Source organism: Terrapene carolina, unplaced genomic scaffold (genome assembly GCF_002925995.2).
Source record: "Terrapene carolina triunguis isolate 2854851 unplaced genomic scaffold, T_m_triunguis-2.0 Scaffold189, whole genome shotgun sequence".
Lineage (NCBI taxonomy): Eukaryota > Metazoa > Chordata > Testudines > Emydidae > Terrapene > Terrapene triunguis.
The window spans coordinates 12,089,083-12,101,986 of NW_020664540.1; the positions used below are offsets into that span (position 1 = coordinate 12,089,083).

The 12,904-nt window shown below is 45.6% G+C and overlaps 1 protein-coding gene across 4 annotated transcripts in view; it reads right to left on the minus strand.

The window, feature by feature from the left end:
- Window positions 1-4,444: 4,444 nt before the first annotated feature.
- FBXO34 (F-box protein 34) overlaps window positions 4,445-12,904 on the minus strand; it is a 65,837-nt gene continuing 57,377 nt past the window's right edge. For 3 of the 4 annotated variants that reach the window (XM_026654303.1, XM_026654300.1, XM_029912111.1), the window contains one exon: window positions 4,445-7,177. In XM_026654303.1, coding sequence (XP_026510088.1) covers window positions 4,990-7,167 — 2,178 coding nt within the window. In that variant the 5' untranslated portion in view covers window positions 7,168-7,177 and the 3' untranslated portion in view covers window positions 4,445-4,989. Of the gene's footprint in view, window positions 7,178-12,075; window positions 12,297-12,904 lie in introns of all 4 variants that reach the window. The other variant, XM_026654304.1, reaches the window with a different exon arrangement.

The window sequence follows — 12,904 nt, forward strand, 5'->3', positions numbered from 1 at the left end:
GCAGACAAGAGCAGGGGGGGTAAGGAAGGATAGTCAGGGAAGGGCAGATTCTAGAATGAGCCGTGAAGGAGGGGAACGGGAGGTTAAACTTGATGCACCAGCAGATGGTGGGAGAGCGGGGGGCACTAGAAGGATGCAAAGGAGAGATGGCATTTAGCAGCGACATTTCATGTGGAGCAGAGGGTTTACGTGTCTGGCCCCTCAGAGAGGAGAGCATTGCAGTGGAATACGTGAGTGGAAGGGGGAGGAGGGCTAGCATAGGAGATGTTGAGGGTTTGGGGCAGGAGCCAGCAGCTTAAGGTTAAGAAAATTAAGATCTTATTAAAAATCATGGAAACAACTGCAGTTTTGTAATTGTAATGTATTTCCAGCGGCTTCTTCACAGACAGGGCTGATCCCAGTCCTGGTTTTGAACACATCTGCAATGGAGGCTTTGACTCCAGTGCACAGACTCAATCCCTCACGTGTAACAGGACCTGAATTTTCTCAGGGCTTGTCTTCCTGTACAGCGCTGCAGCCGGCTGCTGTAACACTTCAGTGAAAACGCTGCCAGGAGAAGTGCTCCCAGCAGTGTAGTTAATCCAGCTCCCCAGGAGGTGGTACTTTATGTAGAGAGGAGAGGCTCTCCTGTTGACAGCTGTCTACATATGGGGTGAGGTCGGTAGAACTACATAGCTCAGGGGTGTGAATTTTTCACATCTCTGAGCAACATACTTCTACCATTACAGGCCTGGAGTGTAGACCAGCCCTAAGCCAGGCCTCTGCATAAAGGGGGGGGGGAGAGAGACATCTCAGACCCTGAATTAGAATTTACCATTTATTTAGCAAATTGCTGGGGCTCAGTTCTGCCCCCCTTTGCTCAGACTGAGAATTGACGTCCTTGGGGAGGCTGAGGTTGTTTGATAAAGGAGTCTATAGGCTGGTCTATACTTAGCCGCTAGTTCGGCGGCTGGGGATCGAACTTCCGGGTTTGATTTATTGCGTCTGGTCTGGACGCGATAAATCGAACCAGGAAGTGCTCGCCGTCGACTGCGGTACTCCATCTCAACGAGAGGAGTACCGTGGAGTTGACGGGGGAGCCTGCCTGCCCCGTGTGGACCGCGGTAAGTTCGAAATAAGGTATGTCGACTTCAGCTAAGTTATTCACGTAGCTGAAGTTGCATACCTTACTTCGACTTGGGGGGTTAGTGTAGACCAGGCCTATGTCTGTGCAATATCAATATAATCACCAAGACAGTTTATGGGAAAAGAATATGCAAGTTGTGCTTGCTGCACCCAGCTCATTAAAGCACTGGTTAGGCTGGTGGGATGGCAGATGGCCCTTGTCCCTCCTGCTAGCTCAGGCATCCTGCAGCAGTTGAGTTCTTTCCCCCTTGGTATGTACATTTTTTTTCCCCTCCTCGAGGACTAAAGGAAAGTTTTACTTGGAAGCTTCAGGCTGTCTCATTCTTATGACTGCTTTGTCCTAACAAGGTGACCAGGATCCCCCCACACTGCTCCACACCTGATCACACTAACTCATATCTCGTTACAAAATATTTTCCTCTGACTGCTGCTGCTATTTCTGCCTGACTGAGCTCAGCCTGGCTGTTGTGAAGCTACAGCATTTTATCTTATCTTTGCTCATTTCTGTGGGGGGAAGGGGAGAAGTCTCCCTCTTCCTTACTTTAACTACAGCTCAAAGCCAAATCCCACCCAATCCTTTCTAGGGTTGTTTTACGGCTCTTTCCAGTGGGACTAGAAAGGAGAGCAGCACTTGCACCTACCTAATTTTGAGTTTGCAATGGCATTAGAGCTGTGTTTGGCCCAGGACATTAGAGAGACGAGGTGAGTGAAGTGATACCTTTCATTGGACCAACTTCTGCTGGTGAGAGACACTTTGGAGCCACACACAGCTCTTCTTCGGGTCTGGGAAAGGAACTCCTAGCATCACGGCTAAGACAGAACAGATTGTTTAGCATACGGACTTTGAATGGTCCTTTACTGTATGTGCTAACTACTTATGCTAAACAATCTGTTCCATTTAGCTGAGCTGCTGGGATTTCCTTTTCCAGGCCTGAAGAAGAGCTCTGGGAAAGCTTGTCCTGCTCACCACCAGAAGTTAGTCCAATAAAAGATCTCACCTCACCCCCTTTGTCTCTCTAGTCTTTAGTTGGGCTGGTGCCCCCATGACTGGAGAAGCCAGGCCCCTGCCTGCAGGTGAAGTCACAGCACAAATTAACAAGGGACACCACCACTCTTCCACTTCCTCCCCACGGGATTCAGTTGCTGCTGTTCACTTGAGTGCAAGTGTCAGGGACCCCGTCTCTTCTTTCAGATTTCCTTCGAAGTTCAGTTCTCCCCTCCGAGTTGTCACAGCCTTTGCTGTGCCCAGCTCATGGGAAGTCTCCCCAGCAGAGCAGCAGCAAGGTTAAATTGCCCAAAAGAGTTGAGACCCACTGATTTCCACAGCACCGACAGCTGGCCTGAGGAATGGTTTGTTTGTGGTAATGGATTAGTTAAATGTAACATTTTACTTCTTAAAAACACTTGTCCTGCATGGTCAGAGGACAAGAGCTGTGCTGGACAGAAACTAGGCCGCATAAGGGCTGCTCCAGACCGTTTTGGAGAGAGAAAAATGCTCAACCCCTTCAGTAGGGGGCCAGCACCCTCCCTTTCCATCCATGTAAGTAACAGGAAAGTGATTTAGGATAGGTCTGCACTCCAATTAGCCACCTGCGGCTGGCCCATGCCAGCTGACTCAGGCTCACACTAAGGGGCTGTTTAAGGGCAGTGTAGAGGCTGGGGCCCAGGCTCTAGGACCCTGTGAAGTGGGAGGGTCCCAGAGCCCAGACTGCAGCCTGAGCCCAAGTCAGCTGGTCCAGGCATCTAATTACAGTGCAGACATACCCTTACCAAGGCACAAGCCAGCCACCTTTCCTAGCAGGAACACACGTCAATAGCACAGAGATGCTTTTAGACTGGCCACCATGGGAGCCCGATTTCTCCTCTCACCTTCAGCTGCTAGTCCTTAGGCTCCGGTTGGAAATGAAGGCAGTGGTTGAGATGCAGCTAATACCATCAAACAAAAAACATGGCTGCAGCACCGTTCTAGGCTGCCATGCAGGAGGCAGGGCCGTCATTGGCTCCAGACTGGACTGCTTGTTACTTTTGCTGCCAGAGCCTGGGTAGAATATCACCACACCACCAGGTCTGTTAAAGGTGCATTGGGGCTCCTCTCCCACAAGATGTATTTTGATCCAGTTGAATTGGAACCGGTGATTCGGTGATCCTGGCCAGTCACGTCCTCAGCCTTGTTTGGGCGTATGAAAGAAGCACCCAGACCGATGCTGTGTTTTGTGGCAGCAGCTAACTGTTCCCCTCCCCTCCCCCTTGCCTGAGGAGTTACTTGTCTTAACCTAGTCGGGTTACAGACCCTCCTTTTTTCGGTCCTTTGGAATGTTTTAATTTGCTGTGACTGAGGCTTGCATTCAAAATGAAGTGACTGCTCCATGGCTCTGCCTGCACTCTGCTTGGCAAAACACGCTCTGGAAAAGTGCTCGTGTCACATGTTCGCTCACATTCCCATTGGCAGGAGGGAAGCTTGGGCGGGCAGCTGCAGTTCTTCGGTTCTGCCTCCACGGCACTGACAGGGAAAGTGTCACAAGGGGATTTGTTTTGAAAGACTGTGTGATGCGAAAACAGGATTCTTATGGAAACTATTCTCTCAGCCTTATCGTTAGATATCAGGCCTTCACTGTAATCCACACAGGGGCTAGGACATCCTCTGGGTAAGTGTGCAAAATCCCCATTAAAAGGCAATTAATTACACACATTAAAAATGTAACAGGTCACAGACTTTATGAAGTACAACTGTGAGCAGTCAGGCCTCAGGAGGATGCATTGGTGCATGGAATTGCTGTTCAAATAAGAGTGGGGCACATGCTATGTACTTACAGCAAGCTGCACTTCAGACTCCCAAGCCCTGCTGGGGCAGTTAATTCAGCTCCCACGCCATTGGACACAGTCAAACAGCATTTAAACACCCACTGTAGAAAGTGTGATCAACCCAGCATCTTGAGCACAACAGATGGTTTAGCCTGGCTTCTGGCAGGAACCAAGCCATGCTTGAGGGGGACCTGAAGCTGATGTTATAGAATTAGCCAGCCAGTACCATTTTTAGCATAATTCTACCAATTAAGTTTTGCAGTTGGCATGGCCTAAAAGTATCTTTTGGAATTCAACGTTCACTCCAGTGGAGGGAGCAGTGAAAGAGCACAAACTAAGGGTGGGGTGAGGAATTCATTCATTAAAACGGATTTTCAAATACAGCACTAATTTGAAATAAGAACACACTTTTTCTCTCCCTCTGAACTACACCACAGTACGAACTAGTGCCTGAAGTTTTACATCACTTTATTTCAGGGCAGATTGTACAAGAAGAGAAAGTCGGGTAAGGCAGATCTAGAATGCACATTTTATTAAAAAAAAAAAAAAAATAATAACCAGACAACATGGGCAAGGGAGACAAGAACCTTTTTATACTCTGCCTATACAATAATATTCCTCTCTTTTGTTCACTGCTACACTACTATAACAAATATCTGTTCTAGTCTAACGTTAAGGTTGTCCAGTTAAATCATTTGAAGATCCTTTAAACAAATTAACCTTTACCTATTTAGAGTTTCTTCTCAGAAACTTTCATATATTATACAGGATATACAGATTTTGAAACAAGACACTTAAAAACACACACGACTATAGCCGCAACACTCTCATAGCTGCATTGTAGTGATTAAGTTGTTCAGCCAGCTGTAGACTCTATATGTACAATTTGTTTTTAATAGTGTTATTTACAATGATGGGCTAAAAGCGATCTGTAATCTAAAAGGTAAAGGCTCTTGTGTTTAAGTATGTGCAGTTTCATAGCCCTGTGAAAACACAATTATATACACTGTAAACAGCACAGAGCATGAAAATTTCCTCCTCCCAAGAGAACTTGTATGTGCACTAATATTCCTCTTCCGCATCTGCTCCTCCTCCTCTGGTTTTCTTGTGAAGAGTGCGGTTAAAGCTGTGGCAGGCAGGAACCCAATGATTGTCATGAAGACCTAATTTACACCCAGGGATGCCTTTCTGAGACTTGTGACAGCACATCCAATACCCTGGGCCATATGGTAAAGCTTGACAGTAGGGTTTGGGATGCCACCGGCACAGTGAGACATCCCCTTTCACATACTTCTTCTTGCAATGCTTGCAAGGATCTTCTTTGTAACGTGGATCACGGACCCAGCGGGAATCAGCTGGCCTTATGTTGTAGTATTCAATGATAAATTTGAAGTAACAACAAGTACATTTAAGAGCAACTAGACTCTTAGTGGGGAGCAATCTGAAGATCTTAACCATGATGTGGTGGGGCAGGAAGGCCATATACTGCTGAGGCTCCAAAAGCTGCTGAATTTTAAACCTAGTCTCCAAAAAGTCATGAGACACCTGCCGTTTCAAACAAGAAGTGTCAAGTACCTGCGAAGCACTTTCCATGGGAGATAGTGAAAGGGCAAATGGCTCCATGGACACACTATTTATCTCACCCACTTTGTTATTGTCAGCAGCATCCTCAGTTTGGCCCACTTCTCCTGGCTTTTCTTTAGTACTTTCCCCTAACCCTGTGTGTTCTTGCTTGGTGTGGTGACCAGGAGGCAGAAAGAACAGCCTCCCTGGAAGTGGATCTTCACCAAAGCTAAAATTAGAAGGCTGCTCTTTCCTGTACCCCTTCTCTGTCTTGGTGACAGATATACTGATGCATAAAGACTCTCTCCTCATTGGATGCGAATTCAGATTAGGAATAGATACAGGTTCTCTAGCTGAACAATCAACAGTCGTACTCCCGCTCTGCATGGCATCTGACGACAGCCCAACAGCTACGGGACATGTAGAAGGGATGGACCCCAGAGGTTCCACAATCATTTCAGAATCACCTCTGGTGCTGGGTCTCTCTGAGATTTCTTGACCAAGCTTGACACTGACGTTCACCATGTGGATATCCACAGCTGCTACTGCCGCCAAGGACTGCTGACCAGAAGCAGCTCCTTCCCATGATTCATCAGCAGCCGAAGGGCCACGCTTTGTTCTCTGTCCAACATCATCCACTGCAACAGGAACTTTTAAACTTACCTCCTGGCCAAGGACTTTGGAAGATACCTTCCCAGCGTCACACTCAGACTGCGTGCCATTCGCCAGTAACATCCGCCCTATGTTTCTCCGGAAGCTGTTGTTCCTGGATAGGCCCCCTGCTTCACGCTCGCTCTGGCGCCTCAAGCACTCCGATTCAAGCTTTGCAACCATGTCCAGCACACGCACAGGCTCATTCTGCTGCTCACCACTCCCACAGGTCCCTTTTTCAGAATGTACCTCGCAGGACCCCGGGGCAGAGAAAGGGTCTGAAGCAGGAAGTGCACCTTTGGATTGCCCACTCAGCCTTGTAGTAGAAGCGTTCATGCAGTTTTTGGTGCAGTCGGCCAGCAAAGCACTTGCTCTGTGTTCTAGAAAAGCTACCATCTCGATTACAGATAAGGATCGACCTGGAAATATCCCTTCACCATTGTCATTAACATAATGTACAGAACAGTGCTCAATGCCACATGCAAAAGGCTCAGGCTGTGCGCACCTCCTGTTTGCCTCTCTCATCCTTTCTAATTGAATCTTTGCTTTTATAAGATCCATGGATTTCTTCCTTCGTTTAGCTGATCTTCCATCTATATCCCAGGTGCTTTTAAGTTTCATTGAGCCCATCCTATTGTTGTTGCACTGCTGGGCTGCAAAGAAGGCAATCTTTTCCTTGGTATTCCCAGGTTTCACGACAGCCCAGATATCTAACGGTCCTTCCCCCTCATCCCCCTGGTGGATTGTCGCAGACGGGGCATTCTTCTTCTTCTCAACACTTGGGCCTTCTGCTGGAGCTTTCCCACTCATATTGCACATAGTATTAGGATAAATAATTCCCAAAGGCTTTCGAGAGGGAGTCACGACCGGGGACGTAGGTAAAATGCTCAGTTTGGTGCAGTTGTTTGTATACTTTTCCTCCTGCGCTGACCTTTGATGGCTCATATGCAGGCCTCTCAGGGAATCTTGGCTTATATCTAGAGATCGCTCTTTCTTCTGTAATTTGAGGTATGGCTTTAAGTGCATGCCAGAAGCCCTAGAAAATAAAAGTAAAGGAATTATTGTAAAAGCTGTCCAGGGCTCACTTCCCCCTGCATGTGAGTGTCATAAGAATAAGGCCCACCACGGGGGACAGGAGCCACAGGAGGGGGCCAGAGCCAGGAGAGGCACCAGAATGGCTGCAGGGGCAGCAACAATTGTCCTGTCCCCAGCCTGTGATGTCACGGCAGTGCTCCCTTGGAGAACTTCCCTTAGCACCCTGGTAATGCTTTGATAAGCCCCAAAGACCACCAAAAGCTTCCATTATAATTTCTCTAAAATGTCATGGAAACAGATGTGAGATAGAAACATTCTCCCCAAAGCATTTTAGGTTCCACCCAGTTGTTCTTACAGCTTTCAGTTATTATAACTAGTGATTTAGTCTAGATTCTTGATTCATTCATGTTTTAACCAAGCCATAAGCCCCTTCTCTCCCCCCCCCCCCCCACCTTGATATCCAGCACGGATTATCTACTGAAAAGGGTTTTTATAAAGAATGATGAAAGCTGAATAGAGAAATGAGCAATTGTAATTATACCGTTATACAAAGATCACACCTGATTTCTGATCTGCTGATACCTCCTATAGTCAACAATATCCCTTAGTATGTTGTTAACAACCAATTAACTGCACTTGCCTATGGAGATATTTACATTCTGTGCAGGGTAAACCTGAAAAATTTACCCCCCGGGGAGGGGGGGGGGACTAGATATCAAATTAAGAGTCACCTTCTTTGTTTCTATATTTTGCATTATGATGAACTGAGCCAATCTGAAGCTGAAGTTTTTCTATTGAGAATCTAACAGCCATAAATTAGACGTAGACTGGAACAAAAGTGGTATTTCTATCCCACTAGGATTACGCTCAGCCTCTCTTTTCACCGTGGGCATTTATACATTTGTAATTCGGCTCGGTTAAAGGCCTAGGGGAGCATCCACACTGCCATGGGGGAGATGCAGGACTAATTACCAGCAGTCTTCAGTCTCTGGTCTCACTGGACTGTCACACAAGCATATTACCGGAACAGCTGTAGGGTATGTTTCCATGGGAACAGATTTAAATTTTTACATTGTAAAGCCTGTGTTGAAACTGGAATAATCTCTCTTCCTGTTCATTTAAATGGGAATTAAATGCCATCAAATTCATTGGGACAGCTTGCAACAAGTGACCAAAACCACTGACTAGCAAGAGCTGACAGCTACTCCAAAACCAGCATCTCTACCTTTGCCCTTCTACTTGGAAAAGTCTCTTAAAGGCATCATGGAGCTCCATGGTGGCTGTCGTGGAATGACTTAGAGATCAAATGTGCCCAGTCAATAGACAAGAGGTGTTTCTAATTGTCAGGCTATTGAATCCAACCTGAGACCCAACAGCTAGTTGGGCTCTTTCCTTCTCACACATCACAACAGAGGCTCTGTATGATGCCCTCAGTTACACTTGGGCCATCCCAAGTTGTTTTTTTCAACTCAGCCTATGGTAGGAACCCAGCCTCTGAGGAGAAAAGTAGGACATTCAGCAAAGAGTGTTTGCTAGAAGCTAAGATTCCTCAACTCCAATTGCCAGGGTAAAATGCGTTGGTGCTTGGGGACAACAGTTCTAGACTGAGTCACTGCAACAGATTGTCCAAAGTGAGGGAACTCCTTTCACATTGTTGAGAGGGGGGCTCTGCCTTTGTTTTCCCTTTCCAGTTTCACTCACCACCTTGGCTTTAGTGGCAGAAGGGAAAGAAGAGTATGCCCTACCCACCAAACCTGAAATCTATGCTGTGTACACTAGGAACTGATGGACAGGAGGTCTAGATTGTCGGCTAGTCCACCCTCCCAGAAGGTGCACAACCGAGAGGTCCCATTGGATCCTCTGCTGCTTTCAGTGAGTCAAGTAGCAGAAGTAGCCAATAACACCTTCCCATCCTCCCTCTGCTCCCAGCCTGTGTGTGGTGAGAAGATCGCAACCTCTTGTCCCATGCAGACAGTGCCACAGTCACCTATGTGCGTGTCTCCGACTAGATTAGTGCAATAGGCGCCACTGGGCGTTATACCCTGAGGCCATTTGGAAGCTTCAGCTTGTACAGAATGTCTAAGTCTCCTCTGGGCGCAATTCAAGGTGTTCATTTTGACTCCTTTATTGGATCTAGATCACCTCTTCCCCAGTATTCCAACAGTTGTGCCCATGTCCTTTGTTTGCCTTCCAAGTTGGTTTCTGAACTACACAACACTAAGATCTGCTTCCTTCGCCCAACTTTCTGATCAGCTGTGTCCTCTCAGGCTGCACTCAGAAAGTAATCAGGGTGAGAGGTCACTAAACTTCCTGGAAGAGAAACCTCCCAGAAAAATCCAGGCTGCTGCATGCAGAAAGTGGTGCTTGTGATACAGTAGATGGCACTCTTTCCTCTTCATACTGGAACTGCACTATGCTGCTGAAGTGCCACCTTCCGCACTAGAAATAAAACAACTTCTGGCCACTTAGAACTGCAGGTATCTTGCAGAGAGACAGAGACAGAGAGCTGCAGTTACATAGACATTTTTGCCTTTTGGAGTCCAGTAATTTGGAAGTACAAAATAAAATTCCCAGATGGAATTTCTAGTGCCAGGAAATGTGTAAGATCGAACAGAGCCTCATTTCTCCCTTTTCACGTATTTTCTGACATGCACTAAGCAGGGCAATCAGTAAAACATCCTTCGTTAAGGAGACTGCCGCTGAAAGTAAGGCAAGGTATTCAATTAATAAAATAGGACTGAACTAATTACTCCAACATGCTTAGTCAGCAGAACTGGTTCAGCTGCTCAAGGCTACTTCTGGTTTATGGCAAGAGAAAGAGAAGAATCACAGATCATCTATTATGGATTCTTCATTTAAGTTCTCACATTTCCTCCAGTATTTAGGTTACTGGTGGGCGAGGTGGAGAATACTACTGAAGGCTGAAGAAATTATATCATACATCAGAAAGTCATAGTTTAGTTTTAAGTTTTATTGCCAGAACAATTGCCTCATTTGAATTCAGAGTTCAATTACACGGTGTCTATCTAGAATTACTGAAAATCCTAATAGCTTCAGACAGTGATAAGGAAGCACTGCTAATTCCATCTGAGCAACAGATTGGGGGTGGCATCCGTTTCTCAACATTTTCAGCCATTGGGGAGACAGCAAGCTGCATTTTAAAAGAATTTCACAGACTTTACAGCAAAAAGTTTATTAGAAAAAAGTTCTTATCCACTGCAATGTGAAGATTAGAAAAAAAGAGCTAGTTTTAGATGAACCAGCAAGCATTTTCCCCACCCCCAGAGTAACAGCACATGTTCTCATTCATAAAAGACACAAGAGTCTTCTGATCAGAACTCGCGCACAATACGAACCATAGCCTAGACACCCTTTCACTCCCCAATTTCTGCAGCACTCCAGTGCTACAGGCTAGTTACTGTGGGAGCTGCAGGTAAGTTTTTTTAAACTGAGCATTTTTAAAATGAGTTAAATACAAGAGTGATTCACAAGATCAGGGTCTTACCCCTTGTGATATTTATTCTGATATTAGATTCAATTTGTTTGCCTCTACCGTGGTGTCTCAGATGTTTTTGTATAGACAATGACATTGTAGAAGTTATCAAGTGGGAGCTGGAAACTTTGGCACCTGGTTAATGGACAGTTAGGGCTTCTGGGCCCCAGGAAGGCTGTTTGGGACTGTGGGCAAGAACATTACCTGGATGTTTCTTCTGAAAAGGATCAGCAGTAAAATAATTAGCTATGTTATTTAAAGTATCATTATTCTACCTTTAAGCCACTGAGATAATGGAGCAGTTCACACATCTCTCAGGGTGCATCTTCGCTAGGAAAAAAGGTGTTGGCTCATATTAAAACTATAACCTGCCTTGTCTTCACTAGGATTTGACCAAGTTATTTACCATGTGTTAGTTAACACAAGTTAAGAACACACCTTTATTCCCAGTGAAGAGAAGATCTAAGAGCTACTGTTTCAAGCTGCCTGCAGACTCAGGTAGGTGTTACTGCATCATTTTATATTTGGAACGTCATCTTCACAATGATGAAGGCTCAGAAACCAAAGAAATGGTTTACTTTCCATGAAAGCTTAGATACGGGAGCAGAAGTCTGTAGTACAGCTGGTTAGAAGTTCTCAATCTAAACTATTTTTCTGCTCTATGGGCCAGGCTCCCCAGTCAGACTACATCCCGCAGAATGCACCATGGCCAGGGACTCTCCTGATTCAAGAGAGGAGGCCACAGCACATGATGGGAAATTCCATCTGGCCTATAGAGAAGAACAAGACCACGAGGCACCACAGCAGCACTTCCAAATCAAAAAAATCTTGGCCGAATGCCAAAACATTTCAATATTCACATTTCTGCCCAAACGCTGACATTTTCCACAGGAAAAGAATTTTTTTGTTGACCAGCTCTAGTCTGCAGCAAGTTCCATGGCCATAGTGTTGTAGATTACAAAAGGACAGAGTCTAAATGAATTGCCTGGACCAACTGCTAAACAAGACCTTGGGCAAGTAACTTCCCCTTCCTGTGCCTCAGTTTCTCCATCTGCAAAATGGGGATAATGATCCGGTGCTCCTTTGTAAAGGCCTTGGAAAGTTACAGATGAAGAATGCAGAGTAAGAGCTAGTTACTATTAAAATACATTTTGGTTCTGGTCAACCACTTGTAAGCTTCAGAAGCCCCCAAAATCATTTGGCCCAGATTCTCAGCCCTGCTTCTGTCCCCTTTGCACTGCTAACAGTGCTCTACAGGGCACTTCAAAGAACCCTGTGGCATAGGGCAATCTCTGGGTGGCATAAAGTCAGCATATCTGGCTCTATACCACCCACTATCCTTCCCCCGGTGTATGGAGAGTGACATGGGGTGGGAGCAAGCAGGGCTGGATACAATGCATTCTTACCGATCACCACAGAGACAACAGCCCCTCCAGGGAGTCGGTGGGAGTTTTGCCCTAGTTAGACTGCAAGATTTGGCTGTAGGTCAATAACAGGCTGATGAAGCATCTGTCCCCTCCACCCAGTCAAGGAAGATATTACACGGAATTTGTTTGTTTCACATGCACACAGGTATGAGAAGCTGAAAGTTGACTATTTCCCCCCAGAGTCCGGAAGATTTCAACATCTTTAAAAAGGAGAAACACATTTGATATGATTACGCTTGAATTCAGCACTGTATTTTGTCATTTGCATTTTCTTTAATGCATCAATATGAGTTGTTCTCAGTCTAGCAATAGCAACACAGATGCTCTCAATTGCCTTATAAGCAGGAATGTTTGAAAAAGGGCACAACAATTTAATCAGAGAAACAGGTGTCCGCTTGAAGCAAAATGTAAGTTTGTACTAATCTAATTATTTACTCTCTAGGCAGACGGACCACCCTACTGATTACTGGTATTTCTGCTAGCTTTTTTTAAGCTCACTGCATATTTCAAATCCTACTACAGCAATCCACTCTCCAATTATATTTGTATTTCAAAGCCATATCCCCATAAAGTTGCAGCTGTTGCTACAAAAAATAAATAAAAAATCCAAAGGCTTCTCCGAGGACACGAGCAGCAGTAATGATGTAGCTGCCGTTATCTAATTTAAAAAATATTAAGGAACAATTGTGCCCCATAGTCATTAGAACTACTGTTAATATTTCACTTAAAGGCAAAGGTTCTCCAAAGCAAGGGTTTTATCTAAGAGTTTGATGGGCACACAAAGCAGGGAATTAAGGAGTAGGCCTAC